This window comes from Lucilia sericata, unplaced genomic scaffold (assembly GCF_015586225.1).
Source record: "Lucilia sericata isolate MDLA Ls3-8-SP2 unplaced genomic scaffold, ASM1558622v1 Contig000470F_arrow, whole genome shotgun sequence".
NCBI lineage: Eukaryota > Metazoa > Arthropoda > Insecta > Diptera > Calliphoridae > Lucilia > Lucilia sericata.
In genome coordinates this window covers 161,361-179,007 of record NW_023994485.1, presented here as the reverse complement: position 1 = coordinate 179,007, position 17,647 = coordinate 161,361, and the positions used below count along the sequence as shown (strand labels likewise).

At 28.0% G+C, this 17,647-nt stretch overlaps 1 protein-coding gene and 1 long non-coding RNA gene across 17 annotated transcripts in view; one reads left to right on the top strand and one right to left on the bottom strand.

The window, feature by feature from the left end:
• Positions 1-17,647, bottom strand: part of LOC119605276 — a 77,358-nt gene that overhangs the window by 23,575 nt on the left and 36,136 nt on the right. The gene's annotated exons all lie outside the window — the stretch shown is intronic.
• The window catches only part of LOC119605271 (sodium bicarbonate cotransporter 3), an 85,960-nt gene that overhangs the window by 43,361 nt on the left and 24,952 nt on the right, over positions 1-17,647 (top strand). The window contains exon 1 of one of the 16 annotated variants that reach the window (XM_037958292.1): positions 10,274-10,585. The exons of 12 other annotated variants lie outside the window; for them this stretch is intronic. Coding sequence is in view for 2 of the 4 variants with exons in the window: in XM_037958287.1 (XP_037814215.1) it covers positions 10,906-10,925 (20 nt within the window). In the remaining 2 variants the exon portion in view is untranslated. Of the gene's footprint in view, positions 1-10,273; positions 10,926-17,647 lie in introns of those variants that run through there. 3 more of the 16 variants (XM_037958287.1, XM_037958297.1, XM_037958296.1) reach the window with 3 other exon arrangements.

The following is a 17,647-nucleotide window of genomic DNA, read 5'->3' as shown; positions in this document are numbered from 1 at the left end:
TCTATAGTCTAGTCTATAGTCTAGTCTATAGTCTAGTCTATAGTCTAGTCTATAGTCTAGTCTATAGTCTAGTCTATAGTCTAGTCTATAGTCTAGTCTATAGTCTAGTCTATAGTCTAGTCTATAGTCTAGTCTATAGTCTAGTCTATAGTCTAGTCTATAGTCTAGTCTATAGTCTAGTCTATAGTCTAGTCTATAGTCTAGTCTATAGTCTAGTCTATAGTCTAGTCTATAGTCTAGTCTATAGTCTAGTCTATAGTCTAGTCTATAGTCTAGTCTATAGTCTAGTCTATAGTCTAGTCTATAGTCTAGTCTATAGTCTAGTCTATAGTCTAGCGTATAGTCTAGTCTATAGTCTAGTCTAAGTCTATATCTAGTCTATAGTCTAGTCTATAGTCTAGTCTATAGTCTAGTCTATAGTCTAGTCTATGTCTAGTCTATAGTCTAGTCTATAGTCTAAGAGTATAGTCTAGTCTATAGTCTAGTCTATAGTCTAGTTATAGTCTAGTCTATAGTCTAGTCTATAGTCTAGTCTATAGTCTAGTCTATAGTCTAGTCTATAGTCTAGTCTATAGTCTAGTCTATAGTCTAGTCTATAGTCTAGTCTATAGTCTAGTCTATAGTCTAGTCTATAGTCTAGTCTATAGTCTAGTCTATAGTCTAGTCTATAGTCTAGTCTATAGTCTAGTCTATAGTCTAGTCTATAGTCTAGTCTAGTCTATAGTCTAGTCTATAGTCTAGTCTATAGTCTAGTCTATAGTCTAGTCTATAGTCTAGTCTACAGTCTAATCTATAGTCTAGTCTACAGTCTAGTCTATAGTCTAGTCTATAGTCTAGTCTATAGTCTAGTCTATAGTCTAGTCTATAGTCTAGTCTATAGTCTAGTCTATAGTCTAGTCTACAGTCTAGTCTATAGTCTAGTCTACAGTCTAGTCTATAGTCTAGTCTACAGTCTAGTCTATAGTCTAGTCTATAATCTTTTCTATAGTCCAGTCTAGTTCTACAATTTGTAGAACTTTTTACATTTAACCTCTGTTTTTGAGAGAATACTTCTGTAAAGAGAATTTCTTTCACCTTCGCTTTTTTTCCTACTCTACGATAATCTAATAATTTCAAACAAAATATAAAAATACAAATACAAAAAACTATTATTAATGAAACTATGAAATGAAATGCAAACATAAAAATAAATAAAGGTTTGAAATTGTTTACAGTTAAATTAAATCAAAATCATCAAAAATAGTACAAAAAAATATAGAAATGACGTTAACAACGGACAGCTTACCGTTGATGGACAGACGGACAATTTAAATTTCTACGTCAAGCGTGGTAGCGCAGGTTCAAATCAGAAATATACACAAACCGAAAATAAATCGAAAGTAAATAACGATAATTAACGGAAAATTGTGAATAAAGATATTAAAAAATTATTAAAACTATTTGGCAGAAAACATGTCTGTCAGTCTCCTCATTGACTCATGTTGAGAGTGTTAAAAAAAAGGTGACAAGTAACCATATAACAAGTAAACAAACATAAATTAAAACAATTAAATATTTAATTGGGTTTCACAACAAAAAAACATCTATTTTGCTAAAATTTCCATTAAATCCATCACGTGACCCTTTAACTATTTTATTGTGTCAATATTATGGAGACAAATTGAAATAACAATTTCATTTATGGTTTCAGCAAAATTCAGTTTATGACACTACGATACCAACAGCCATAGAATTTTTATCTTTATGGGATAGAGGGATGTGAATATAAATGTCTGAAACTGAAGGTTAATCATTGGAAAATAAAACTTGTTGACATTTTTTTTAATTTTTCTATATTTTCAAAACGCCATTAAAATCTTGTGATAAATACTTAATAAACGTTTGTGAAAATTGAAATGAAATTTAATGAAAATGAATTATTTTATTAGTTTAGTGATGAATGTTTTTTTTTTTTTTGTTTTGTTTTTGCTTAAGTAAGAGGTTTCAAGTGGCCCTTGTTATATTTTTTATTGCTTACTAATTTATTATTATTTTTGGTCACTAAACACGCAATTCTTATGACTTCTATAGACGTCATTAATTTCTAAATATTTGTTATATTCGACAACAAATGTCTAAATTTATTTTGAATTTTAAATGACTCTTCATCGGAGATAATGTTTTCAAATATCAAGTACTTTCCTTGAGACGTTTAATACAATAATTATGTACTTACTTATGTCTATAGTTGGAGAATTTTAGCAAAAGAATTTTTGTATTTTTAGCTTATGAAGTTGTCAAAAATGACATAAATAAATGATAAGATATTTAATATGACTTGATTTAACTTGTTTTCCCTTAACTGCTATGGTTTTTTAGTAATCTGTAAAAGTATCTTGTTATGGGCATTTAAGGTACTCGAAAGATTAACTAATGTCCCGTGAGTTTTGTTAACATTAACATTTTTGCTATACTTCAGGTTTCCATAAACAATATTTTCACGTTTCTTTGATAAAAAAGGTTTACTGTATGACGTCCAAGTTATCATCTGTAATGTAAATTATTTGATTAGATTTACGAACTTTAAATGAAATTCATGTCAATGTTGTTTTATCAAGATCAGAGATAGTCAAAGAGCTTTCTTATAAACTCTCTCGTTTTCACAAGTACAAAAGCTTACACGTGCATAACAAGCAAACGAAACTAGTGAGAGAACTCGTTGATTACTCTGTGACTTTTGACTCAAAATGTTTTGCAGTTTGTTTGGTATTGAGAATGGGTACCATAGGTTAACGATTCCATATAAGATTCTTTTCAGAAAATTACTATAACGATCATAACTGGATAAAAAGAGCCTATATAACGATGCAATTCGACAATGTTTTTGTCAAACTTTAGGAGGATCGGTCCATAATTTAGTATTGGCTTTATTCTCTTATTTCCACTTTATAATATCAGAATATTATTAGGAAATATTCTAGCCATATTTCTGCTTTCTAGATCCATTTGTTTAAACCTCTTTTCAATAAAGATCAAACATATCCGATCAACAGAAAACATTTTAGAAAAATTTCATTCTAGATTTTTCCTTTTAGGATAATGGCTACAAAATCGGTTTTGTAACCATTATATTCCAATTTCGTATTTTTTGACTCAAAACTTTTTATTGGTTCCAAGTAATTTAGTTCCTTTTGGTTACATAGTCCAAACATCTATTAAATTATGGCGAATATTTTAATATAAAACTTTTCGGAATATTTAATAACTTTCGATTAACAGACAGACTGACAACGGTACATCGTCTTAAAATTGAATACATGCCCAGCTTATATACCAATCTTATATGGGAAAAGTAATGAGTTAAGGCTACTTATTCATTTTGACTTTGAAGGCAAATACCTATCAACCTAGCTTATAAATAAGTACTTAAATAAGTGCTTACAAGTAGAGAGTTAAAAAGTTGGGCCTTTTTCGTAGTTCGCTGTCGTACTCACAACACCACTTTGTACGCTAATCAAAGCGATCAAATAAAATGGCAAAAATCGAAATAAAGTGCTGACGTATCTGATTATATGTAAGCAAAGAATATTCATTACAAGAATAAGCATCTCAACATGCGGGTTGTTATGATTTACACTTATTCTTTATGTAACACGACCCGCTACTGTATGAGACGCTCATTCTATCTCATCATAAAAGTACTTAAAAGTAATGCAGACGGTATGTAGTAATCATTGAAAAGGAATCTACTACCAACAATTGTGTTACAAACTAAATAACAAAACCATTATACCCCCATTTCTGTTGATGAAGGGTGCACAAATTTTATGAATTAAATTAAGCTTTAACATTTTAAAATATTTTTTATCTTTGCGGTCTTTAGCCTGATGTTTTATTATTTCACTCTTTCTAGTGTTTACTGGAACAGAGATTTCAGTTTCTCTTCCTTCCTGTTTTTATACCCACCATCAAAAAAGATGGGGGGTATATTGTTTTTGTCATTCCGTTTGTAACACATTGAAATATTCGTCTAAGACCCATAAAAGTATATATATTCTCGGTCCTTATTAGATTCTAAGACGATCTAGCCATGTCCGTCCGTCTGTCCGTCTGTCTGTCTGTCTGTCTGTCTGTCTGTTGAAAACAGGATAGAGTCCAAATGGAAGTAGCTAGCGAGCTGAAATTTTGCACAGATACTTTTAGTTGATGCAGTTTGTTTGGTATTGAAAATGGGCAATATCGGTCCACAATTTCGCCTAGCCCCCATATAAGGCCCCCTTCAGAAAATGACTTTATCGCTCATAACTTGCTAAGGGAAGAACCAATAGCGGTGAAATTTGGCATAAACATGTTTCATGGGAATCTAAATCTCTTTGTTATATTTTATAAGGATCGGTCCATAATTGACCCTACCCCCCATATAAAGTCCCCTTCAGAAAATGACTTTATCGCCCATAACTGCCTAAGAAAAGCATCAATAGCGGTGAAATTCGGCACAAACATGTTTTATGGGAACTTAAATCTCTCTGTAAAATTTTATAAGGATCGGTTCATAATTGACCCTACCCCCCATATAAAGTCCCCTTCAGAAAATGACTTTATCGCCCATAACTGCCTAAGAAAAGCATCAATAGCGGTAAAATTCGGCACAAACATGTTTTATGGAAACCTAAATCTCTTTGTGAAATTTTATAAGGATCGGTCCATAATTGACCCTACCCCCCATATAAAATCCCCTTCAAAAAATGACTTTATCGCCCATAACTGGCTAAGAGAAGCATCAATAGCGGTGAAATTCGGCACAAACATGTTCTATGGGAACTAAAATCTCACTGTAAAATTTTATAAGGATCGGTCCATAATTGACCCTACCCCCCATATAAAGTCCCCTTCAGAAAATGACTTTATCGCTCATAACTTGCTAGGGGAAGAACCAATAGCGGTGAAATTCGGCACAAATATGTTTTATGGGAACCTAAATCTCTTTTTAAAATTTTATAAGGATAGGCTCATAATTGACCCTACCGCCCATATAAAGTCCCCTTCAGAAAATGACTTTATCTCCCATAACTGGCTAAGAGAAGCATCAATAGCGGTGAAATTCGGCACAAACATGTTCTATGGGAACATAAATCTCTTTGTAAAATTTTATAAGGATAGGCCCATAATTGACCCTACCGCCCCTATAAAGTCCCCTTCAGAAAATGACTTTATCGACCATAACTGGCTAAGAGAAGCATCCATATCGGTGAAATTAGGCACAAGCATGTTTTATGGGAACATAAATCTCTTTGTAAAATTTTATAAGGATAGGCCCATAATTGACCCTACCCCCCATAAAAAGTCCCCTTCAGAAAATGACTTTATCGGCCATAACTGGCTAAGAGAAACATCAATAGCGGTGGAATTCCGCACAGACATGTTTTATGGGAACGTAAATTTCTTCGTAAAATTTTATAAGGATCGGTCCATACTTGACCCTACCCCCCATTTAAAGTCCCCTTCAGAAAATGACTTTATGGCCCATAACTGGCTAAGAGAAGCATCAATAGCGGTGAAATTCAGCACGAACATATTTTATGGGAACATAAATCTCTTTGTAACATTTTATAAGGATAGGCCTATAATTGACCCTACCCCCACATAAAGTACCCTTCAGAAAATGACTTTATCGCCCATAACTGGCTAAGAGAAGCATCAATAGCTGTGAAATTCGGCACAAACATGTTTTATGGGAACATAAATCTCTTCGTAGAATTTTATAAGGATCGGTCCATAATTGACCCTACCTCCTATAAGGTCCCCTTCAGAAAAGGACTTTAAGGCTCATATCTAGCTTAAGAAGCATATGCATAACAATAAAATTCGACATAAAAAAGTTTTATAGGAACTAAAATCATTTTCTTAAATTTTATGAGGATGTGTCCATAATTGAACCCTAACCCCCTAATAAGGTCTCCTTTATACAATGACTTTAACGCTCATTACTGACTCAAAAATGTGAGTACAGCGGTAAAATTATACATAAACAAATTTCGTGCGAGCCAAAACCTCTCTATCAAATTTTATAAGGATCGGTCCTTATTTAAATCGGTCTATAATTGATTCGCTCCAGAAAATCACTTAAAAGCTCATGTGTGACTCAAAAGTTCTTCCAAATTACGGTAGTTTTATAGGAACTGAAATTTTTCAACTGAATTTGATGAAGATCGGTCGATAACTATCAAACCCCCATTTTCGGCTTTCTTCAGAAAATTACTTTAAACCTGATGACTGAATTAAAAATACGAATACAGCGACATTAGATACAAACAATTATTGTATAAACCGACAAGGAAAGGTCCATAATTGACTCTACCCTCCATATAACCACTCTTACAAAAAAACAGTTTTTGGTTATAAATATTGGGTCAAAGAAAATTAATATTTTTAATTCGGAATAGCACGGTCCATGCTTAAGCCCTTGGCCCTCTTTCAAATATGTCCCTGATGTTCATATTAATATCAACATATGATTCAAACTAGATCGATAATATCAAAATTTATTAATAAGGATGATGGTGGGTATATAAGATTCGGCATGGCCGAATATAACACTCTTACTTGTTATTTAATACGATTGATAACAAGATGAAAATAATTTCTGATTCATTGCACAATTTCTTTTTTTGTATTAAAGACTTCGTCATTCTGAATGCTTAAAAAAATAAAAAACAGTGTGTTTTAAAAATTATTAGTTTGGGGGAATATTTTCAAGGAATTAATGAATAATCAACACTTTAAAATTCTAAATGACAAAAGTCAATTCATTGATATAAGCTTTTTTCACAGCTTTTTAGTACAACATGAATTAGACTGCAGCACATTAGTTGAGTGCGCCATTTTTACGAAATTTTTTATAACTTCGAAGTAAATTTTTATTCAATTTAATTACTTTTTATCCAACCTAATGTACATATTTATTAATTTAACAAAATTCTATAAATTTTTGAGAGTCAATAGACTTTAATTAAAAATAATATATTTGGAAAACACACTTGAGAATTACCGAATATAAAAAATACTCCAAAAGTCAAGTGTACTAAAATCTCTTAGTACTGGAGTAATGTACTATTCATATTTGCAGAAATATGATCAAAAACTTAAATGACCTTTAATCAATGTCAATAGTTTTTACAAGGCTAACTGATTAAAAAAGTCTCCTGAGATTCGTAAATTTCCTATATTGCATATTTTACATTAATTCGAAACGCCTTTAATAATAATGCATAAAACAATGTCAATTCTATGAAAATTAAACAATTAGAACAAATTAATATAAAAAGCTCTGTATCTGCTGTTCTTCAAAATCAAAGAAGTGTAAACCTAACCTTACTTAATCATTTATTATTATTTAATAATTTATTATCACAATCACATGCACTGTAACTGATAATCGTCGTAAATTTAAACAACAACAACAAAATTTATTAAAACATTAAAAAAATACAAACAATTTAATAATAATAATACTGATAAAACACAGAACATAAATATTTATTGGGCATAATTGGCATTTAATCACCATGACATTGTAAATAATCAAGAAAATGCGTCAAATAAATAAAACACCTTAAAAATGTATTTATGCACATCGAAGTGTCAAACTGAGATGGCACGAGACATTCATAGATCCCAAAAAAGGCAGTACTTAGTGTTTTTTTGCTATATGTTTCCCAGTATGGAATGTTTAATGTGAAAACACCCAAATGTTAAGTAACAAAGTTGCCAGATGTTATGGGGTTTAACTTACACATTTCTTGACAAAAATTTATTGTTTCTTTATTTTATTAGTTAATGGCCAAATTCCTAGAAATTCCATATGATCCCTTATGTATCATTAGCAATTATCAAATGTTGCTAGAACATGAAGCTTTAGGAAAAGCTTTTTAAGAAAACTTGTTTCTTTGTAAAAAAGTAAAATATTTAAGAAATATTTCTTATTGGAAGCTTTTTAAGAATTTTTTTCTCTACAGTTTTCCACAAAAATATTTTTTTATAAGGAAAAGCTTTAGAAAGTATTTTAAGGGAAATATTTAAATTGGTTTTTATGGGAAAGCTTAAGAAACCTGTTTTCAAGGAAAAGCTTTTTAAAGAAAAGCTTAAGAAAGATGTTTTCAAGGAAAAGCTTTAGAAAGCTTTTTAAGTAAAAGCTTTAGAAAGCTAAAGAAAATGAAAAGAAAAGCTTTAAAAAGCTTTTTAAGGAAAAGCTTTAAAAATCTTTTTAAGGAAAAGCTTTAAAAAGCTTTTTAAGGAAAAGCTTTAAAAAGCTTTTTAAGGAAAAGCTTTAGAAAGTTTTATAAGGAAAAAGCTTTTTAAGGAAAAGCTTGAGAAAGATTTTTAGGAAAAACTTTAGAAAGCTTTTTAAGGAGTAGTTAAGAAAACTTGTTATTAAAATCCTTTTTAAGATAAGTTTCTTTAACAAAAAAAATTAAAAAAATATTTTTTATTAAAAGCTTCTTAAGAAAATTTTTCCTTAAAATTGTTTTTTATAAAACATGTACTCCATAAAAATCTTCTTACAAACCGCTATATTTTAAAACACTTTTTCAAAAAACTTTTCTCAAAAATTTTAACGGTATAATAAAAAATTTACAAAAAAGCATTAAATAAAATAGTTTTACCTCAAAAGCGTTTATAAAAACTTTTACTTAAAGTTACAAAATTTTCCAAAGTGTTGTTCCCAAAAATCTTCTTAAAATGCAAATAAACAAACTTTTTTTAAAAATCTATTTAATGGAACGTTTTCATAAAAAGCTTTTTTGAATATAAACTCCTTGTTGAAAATCTTTTAAATTAAAAAAATTTTTTTAAAATGAATTTGAATTTAAAATAAAAATCTTTCTTAAAACTTTTCATAAAATAGCTTTCGCCCAAAATTTTAATAATAGTTGTTCCTCCTTAAAAACTTTTTTAATAAAAACGGCTTAAAATCTTTTTATAAAAAAATTTTAAGAGCTTTTGAACAAAACTTTTTAAGGAATTTTTTAAGAAAGCTTTTGAAGATAGGAGATTTTTCTAAAAAAGTTTTTTAAATCATTTGAAAACCTAAAATAGCTTTTTTTAACTTATTTGAAAACCTAAAAAAGCTTTTGAATAAAAAGCTTAAAAAGCCTTTGAATAAATCTTTTTATAAAAAAACTTTTATAACAGCTTTTGAACAAAACTTTTCAAAAAATTTTTAAGAAAACATGTTGATAAAATTCCATTTCATAAATTAACTTTTAAATAGAACACTTTTTTTAGAAAACCTTTTGAAGATAAGAGATTTTTCTAAAAAAGCTTTTTTTAAGTCATTTGTAAACCAAAAAAACTTTTGAATAAAAAGCTTTTGAATAAAAAAGCTTTCAAATAAAAAAGCTTTCGAATAAAAAAACCTTTTAAATAAAAAGGTTTCAAATAAAGAAGCTTTTTAATAAAAAAGCTTTCAAATAAAAGAGCTTTTTCACAAAACTAAAAAAAAATAATAAAAAAGCTTTTGAATAAAAAAACTTCTGAATAAAAAAGATTTTAAATAAAAAAGCTTTGTCAAAAAAATACATTAAAAAAGATTTTTCACAAAACTTCAATAACATAGTTTTTCAACAAGGAAAACAATTTCGTTGAAAGCTTTGAAAAAAAAACTTTCTCATTAGAAGTTTTCTAACAGGTTTGCCATAATTAAGCTTTAAAACAATATAAGTTCTGAATTTGTTTACTATATCCATACTAAAACTATAAAAGTTGTTTATTTTCCCATTAAAAGCTTTCCATATCTTAAACCCCACATCTGGCAGCCTAAACAAACCTAAACAACTAATCTCAACCAAAAAAAAAATGTTTTAAAATTCAAACAAAGCTAAAAATGTTTGTACATATTTGATTTTTACAAATGATAAATCGAAAAGCTAACAGCAGGCTAATACTAAAAACTGAATTATATTATTCTGATAAGAAATTTATTATATATATTTTTTTTTTTTTTATTTAATATGTATTTTTGCTTTTTATTTTATGTTAAATCGACAAAAACAAAACCCGATGTAAAAAAAAAACCGAATGAATTAAATGAAAACAAACCATACAGCAAGTAAATTGCAAATACAAATGTATAGATGAGTGAGTGAATGACTGACTGACTGGATCTACGATTACTATACGGTTTAACTGTGAACGTATGAGTGTTTTACGTATGAAAAAAAAAAACAATTTCAGTTCTGAAACGTATTGAACTGAACTGAGTAGAGTGTCAAACAAAATTGTACGAATAAGAAGAATAAGAGCAGTTCAGTTGGCCGGCTGGTTGTTTGTTGTTAATAACAGCAGCAATAGCAACAACAAATACAAAAACTTGTGTATAATTTTGAAACATTCATACTGGTAGTATCAGTCAATGTCTTGATCGAGGGGTGTTAACGTGTGTATAGAATTTTTAACTTGTATCGTCTGTCTATTTTTTTACAATTTTCGTTTTTAACAACAAAAGATCGTATCGTTAAATTTTGAAAACGGTTTAATCTCTTATCACAAAAAGTTTTTAATTGACGCTGTTAAAAAAACGAAAATAAATAAAAATATAGTGAAAAAGGTAATAAGTGTTTTTGGTCCTCTTGTTGAAAATTAAATTGTGTCGTAAAACAACAATAACAACAACGTTTCATTTGATTTGATTTTTGCAAAAAAAAGAGGCTATAAAATATTGAAAAAAAAGAAATTAAAGTGCACGAAGAAAGTATAGAAACCCCAGAATTTATGACACTTTTCAATTAGTTCTTATTCAAAGGGGCTCTAGTGAAGACGTTTAAAGTTGTTTAAAAAAAAGAGTCCCTTTTTTTAAAAAATTGAATAATAAATTTAAAAAACAACAAATTAAAAGAAAAAAAATTCTAATCAGCTGAAATTTAATTTATGAACGAATATATTGAACTGTAAGTGTTTCAATCATTAAATTTAATTTATTTTTTGTGCAAAAACAAAAATAATTATTGTCTGCGGCACTTAGGAATATAATTTAAATTTAATGTTTTTTTTAAATATTTCAAGTGTTGGTGGTAAATTAAATTTATAATTAAAAATTAAAAAAAAAAACAAAAATTATAACAACGTAATAGTATTAAATTCCAAAGAATTCTAAAGTGTTTTAAATTTGATTTTAATAATAAAGAAAAAAGGTATAAAATTTGAAAAAAAAAATACAAAATCTAGAATAAAAATATAATAAATTCAAATACTTGAAATTAAATTAATTATTTTCAACACTTCATTATGGAAAATCTCTAGTGCCTTAACCCATGTTATCACTTTAATAAAAAATAATTTATTTCTTATTGTTTAAATAATATTTTATAACATCACTTTAAACAATGTATTAAATACTTAAAATTTTTTATAAACAACTTTAAAAGAAAATCAATAAATTAAAAAAAAAATACCCAGACATTGTACAAGTATTTTATAAAATTTTTATCTCAAAATAAAACTAACCCATTTAAAAATTATTCTGTGAAAATTTTATCAATAAAAAAAGTGTTAATTTTTTACATTTACCACATTCTTATTAATGTTTTATAAAACTTAAAGTTTATAAGAAATGCAAACATTTTTATGTTTTCTTATCATTAACTTAACCTTAACTCTAATACATACCGGTTAACATTTATGATCGATTTGTTAAATATTAATAAAATTTTTATGTTTATATCAAATCATTTTACAATCTATATTATGCCAACAACTGATTTAAAGTCTATTTATCTATATCACATTTAAATGGAAATTTGGTTAAATTTTATTGTTTTATTAAGAATTTATGGCAGTGAAATATTTTTAAAAATTCTCTTCTTTTGTTCATATTTTATTGATTTTCTTCAAAAAAATTTATGGTAAAATACTTTCTGTTATAAAAAGATTGCCAATGTTGATAACACAAACAAATTTTATATAAAGCTTAAAAAGTATTGAAAATTTAATGACTAGAAATAAATTTAAATTATTCTACTGCTATCAACCAATATGAAACAATAGAACTAGACTATAGTCTAGTCTATAGTCTAGTCTATAGTCTAGTCTATAGTCTAGTCTATAGTCTAGTCTATAGTCTAGTCTATAGTCTAGTCTATAGTCTAGTCTATAGTCTAGTCTATAGTCTAGTCTATAGTCTAGTCTATAGTCTAGTCTATAGTCTAGTCTATAGTCTAGTCTATAGTCTATAGTCTAGTCTATAGTCTAGTCTATAGTCTAGTCTATAGTCTAGTCTATAGTCTAGTCTATAGTCTAGTCTATAGTCTAGTCTATAGTCTAGTCTATAGTCTAGTCTATAGTCTAGTCTATAGTCTAGTCTATAGTCTAGTCTATAGTCTAGTCTATAGTCTAGTCTAGTCTATAGTCTAGTCTATAGTCTAGTCTATAGTCTAGTCTATAGTCTAGTCTATAGTCTAGTCTATAGTCTAGTCTATAGTCTAGTCTATAGTCTCTATAGTCTAGTTATAGTCTAAGTCTATAGTCTAGTCTATAGTCTATCTATAGTCTAGTCTATAGTCTAGTCTATAGTCTAGTCTATAGTCTAGTCTATAGTCTAGTCTATAGTCAGTCTATAGTCTAGTCTATAGTCTAGTCTATAGTCTAGTCTATGTCTAGTCTATAGTCGTCTATAGTCTAGTCTTAGTCTAGTCTATAGTCTAGTCTATAGTCTAGTCTATAGTCTAGTCTATAGTCTAGTCTATAGTCTAGTCCTATAGTCTAGTCTATAGTCTAGTCTATAGTCTAGTCTAGTCTAGTCATAGTCTAGTCTATAGTCTAGTCTTATAGTCTAGTCTATAGTCTAGTCTATAGTCTGTCTATAGTCTAGTCTATAGTCTATCTAGATCTAGTCTATATTCTAGTCTTAGTCTATTCTATCGTCCTAGTCTATAGTCTAGTCTAGTCTATCTATAGTCTATAGTCATAGGTCTATAGTCTAGGTCTATAGTCCTAGTCTATAGTCTAGTCTATAGTCTAGTCCTATAGTCTAGTCTATAGTCTAGTCTATAGTCTAGTCTATAGTCTAGTCTATAGTCTAGTCTATAGTCTAGTCTATAGTCTAGTCTATAGTCTAGTCTATAGTCTAGTCTATAGTCTAGTCTATAGTCTAGTCTATAGTCTAGTCTATAGTCTAGTCTATAGTCTAAGTCTATAGTCTAGTCTATAGTCTAGTCTATAGTCTAGTCTATAGTCTAGTCCTATAGTCTAGTCTATAGTCTAGTCTATAGGTCTAGTCTATAGTCTAGTCTATAGTCTAGTCTATAGTCTAGTCTATAGTCCTAGTCTATAGTCTAGTCTATAGTCTAGTCTATAGTCTAGTCTATAGTCCTAGTCTAGTCTATAGTCTAGTCTAGTTAGTCTAGTCTATAGTCTAGTCTATAGTCTAGTCTATAGTCTAGTCTATAGTCTAGTCTATAGTCTAGTCTATAGTCTAGTCTATAGTCTAGTCTATAGTCTAGTCTAGTCTATAGTCTAGTCTATAGTCTAGTCTAGTCTAGTCTATAGTCTAGTCTATTGTCTAGTCGATAGTCTAGTCTATAGTGTAGTCTATAGTCTAGTCTATAGTCTAGTCTATAGCTTAGCCTACAGTCTAGTCTATAGCCTAGTTTATAGTCTACTACTTAGTCTATTTTATAGTCTAGTCTATAGTCTAATTTACAGTCTAATCTGTAGTATAGTCTGGTCATTATATTTTATTCAGTGATAATAAAATATAAATATTAAAATTCCTACCATCCTGTCACAATGGAATGTTTCTGACACTTGCTCAAAACATTTCAAAACTTCTAACACATTTCCATTAATTAGTCATTTTTTTCTTAAAGTGTATTAAAACCAAATATGAAAAACCAAATTATATAAAATACACGAATAGGAAGAAACGACGTTTTAAATAACAAAATAAATCCCATAGTTGAAAATACTTTTAATAATTTGCATATATTTGTTTTTAATTATACGTAATTCATATGTATCTAAACAAATTATCTACAACTAAAGAAGCTAAAACAATAAAAAATACAAAATACTGTATTTGAATAATTAATTAAATATGTATTTTGCAATAATTTTTCAATTCCACAATTAAAATGCAATTGAGACAAAATAAAATAATACAAACAAATGAGGTATTTTAAAAAAATGTGAGAAGATTCCACTTTTCCCCATAATTGTTGAAACTTTTATTTTTGCATTATTTTGTAGTTTTCCTGACACTGATTTATATGCCACTTGCTACTTGCCACTTACAACAACACGTGTTTGTTGTTCAGTGATAAAAATCGAATTTTCTATAAAAAGATTTATGATTTTTTTTTTCATTTTAGTTTCCTTACTACAAGTGGGATTTTATGCACTTAAGTTGTTTTTTTACTCTTCAAATTGTCTTCCTTTTTTCTAGTTTTGAGTTTTTCCCCACGACCTTTCTCATATTAGTAAAAGTGTGTGTGTTGTTGGGGGAAGCTTTTTTTCTAATACAATTTAAGTTTTATAGTTTTTTTTGCTGTGTTTCATGTTTGGTTTTATCAAGTTCAAGGGTTTTTTATAGCGTTTTCTTTTAATTACTACCGTATAATTAGAATGCATTTTTATTGTTGTTTAATTACACAAATACATGTGCACTTCGGTACATACATAATTATTAAGAGTTGAGAATAATTATGCATTGCATTTGTTGTTTACATTGTTTGAAAATTTTGATTTTTCATTACTTTCAAAAATTTTTTTGCTTTTTTTAAAAAGTAGTTAACGTAATAGTTTCATTATAATTTAATTGTTATTAAAATGTTAAATAATTATATTTCTGGCTTAATTAATATTTTCTTTTTAGCACTATTAAATAAATTACTAAAACAATTAAGATTGTTATTAATAAAATAGACTAAACTATAGACTAGACTATAGACTAACTAGACTAGACTATAGACTAGAGTAGACTAGACTATAGACTAGACTATAGACTAGACTAGACTATAGACTAGACTATAGACTAGACTATAGACTAGACTAGACTATAGACTAGACTATAGACTAGACTATAGACTAGACTATAGACTAGACTATAGACTAGACTATAGACTAGACTAGACTAGACTATAGACTAGACTATAGACTAGACTATAGACTAGACTATAGACTAGACTATAGACTAGACTATAGACTATAGACTATAGACTAGACTATAGACTAGACTATAGACTAGACTATAGACTAGACTATAGACTAGACTATAGACTAGACTATAGACTAGACTATAGACTAGACTATAGACTAGACTATAGACTAGACTAGACTAGACTATAGACTAGACTATAGACTAGACTATAGACTAGACTATAGACTAGACTATAGACTAGACTATAGACTAGACTATAGACTAGACTATAGACTAGACTATAGACTAGACTATAGACTAGACTATAGACTAGACTATAGACTAGACTATAGACTAGACTAGACTATAGACTAGACTATAGAGACTAGACTATAGACTAGACTATAGACTAGACTATAGACTAGACTATAGACTAGACTATAGACTAGACTATAGACTAGACTATAGACTAGACTATAGACTAGACTATAGACTAGACTATAGACTAGACTATAGACTAGACTATAGACTAGACTATAGACTAGACTATAGACTAGACTATAGACTAGACTATAGACTAGAATAGACTAGACTATAGACTAGACTATAGACTAGACTATAGACTAGACTATAGACTAGACTATAGACTAGACTATAGACTAGACTATAGACTAGACTATAGACTAGACTATAGACTAGACTATAGACTAGACTATAGACGAGATATAGACTAGACTATAGACTAGACTATAGACTAGACTATAGACTAGACTATAGACTAGACTATAGACTAGACTAAGACTAGATATAGACTAGACTATAGACTAGACTATAGACTAGACTACCATGGAACTAATCCACTTGAATCAACAGACACAATATTCCCTTCAGGGAATTCAAAATAAATATTTTAATCAAATTTTATTTGAAAAGCGTGTTCAAATGACTTGCGCTTTTCAAGTTTATTTTATTAAATTATATTTAACCGATAATCTAATTTACTAATTAATAGCCGCAATTTTTCAGTGTTAAATCACTTAAATAAATCTAAATCTCTAGTATATGGTGGTTGAACGATTGCATTTTGTTTTAGAAACTATAACAAAAGTATTTTTAAAATTTTACTTTGATTAGATATAGTTATTTTTATTATTCCTATAAAAATATTCTATAAACATTTTCAAACCAGATATTAAGGGGAAGGGGCATATTATGACGTTTTATAGCATATTTTATTTAAAAGTTTAATATAACTATGGATACATGGAGAAGTAATACTATTGTAATACATATTTGAAATGTTAACAGGTGCTGTAATTCGATGAATAAGGTCTTTAAGGGATTATTTGTTGTGAGTAAAAAATCAAGAGAGAGCGCTTTTTAGCGATACTAGTTATAGGAGTACAAGAGAGCAAGCGTTTTCTTATAAGAGCTTTTTATCGATAGCAGTTCTAGAAGTAACTTTAGCATAATCTAATTCCAATATAATATAATGCGGATGATATATGCTCGATATATCTCGGGAATATCTCGAAAATATCACAAGATGACTAAAGAGATGGTTGATACTTCTTTCTTTCTCACACAAAATCAAAAGTTTTCCTGTGTAAACCCGCACATATTGTTTACATTTTGAAAATAATAGAATTTCACTATTTTTTTTATTAAATACAAACAAAAAATATCTTCGAGTTAAATTGGTTCAAGGCTGGTCTATGATCTTAAAACTCCAAAAACAAAATAAACATTATTTATATTTTTGTTTATTTTACAATATTTCATTTCTGTTCAATATTTTTGTATACAAAAAAAATTAATGCTAAATTATAATCTTAAATTTCAATGTTAAGGGACTTTGAACTTAAGAATTATATTAAAAAAAGAACAACAAAATATATTCATGTAAACATGAATTTAAAAAAAAAAAAGCATTTAAACGTAAAATGGTGTAAAATGAAAAGAATGTGAAACAGAAATGTAAAGCGGCCAATTAAGTAAAAACAATTAATGTAAATTAATAAAACAAAATTGTTAAGTGTAGATAAATATTTAAATAAATTATAAAAACAAATAATCTTTGCTGGGTGGGTTTATATAAAAAGTGTTATAATTGTAAATTTACAACGTAATTTTATTAAAATTTTTTTATACAATCTGTAAATATTTATCAATTTTTTTTAATATTTATAAAAAACAGAAAAATTAATAAACAAATGATCATGTAAATATGAAATGATCTTTTGTATTAAAGATCTTTAAAATATAACTAATATTTTAGATTTTAAATTATTTTTTAATTTTGTAAAATGCCTCAACTTTTAATAAAAAAAATTCCATAAAGAATAAAAATAATTTATGTAGAAATTATTAAAAAGTGAAGTAAACAGATTTACAACAAATCCTGTTAATAATTTTTATAAATTATTAATTTATACGAAAGTTATAATGAAAATACAATTTATTATTATTTTTTTAATTGACTTAATCATAGTAATGATTAATAAATTTCAACCATTTTCTAGTTTGTTATTTATTAAC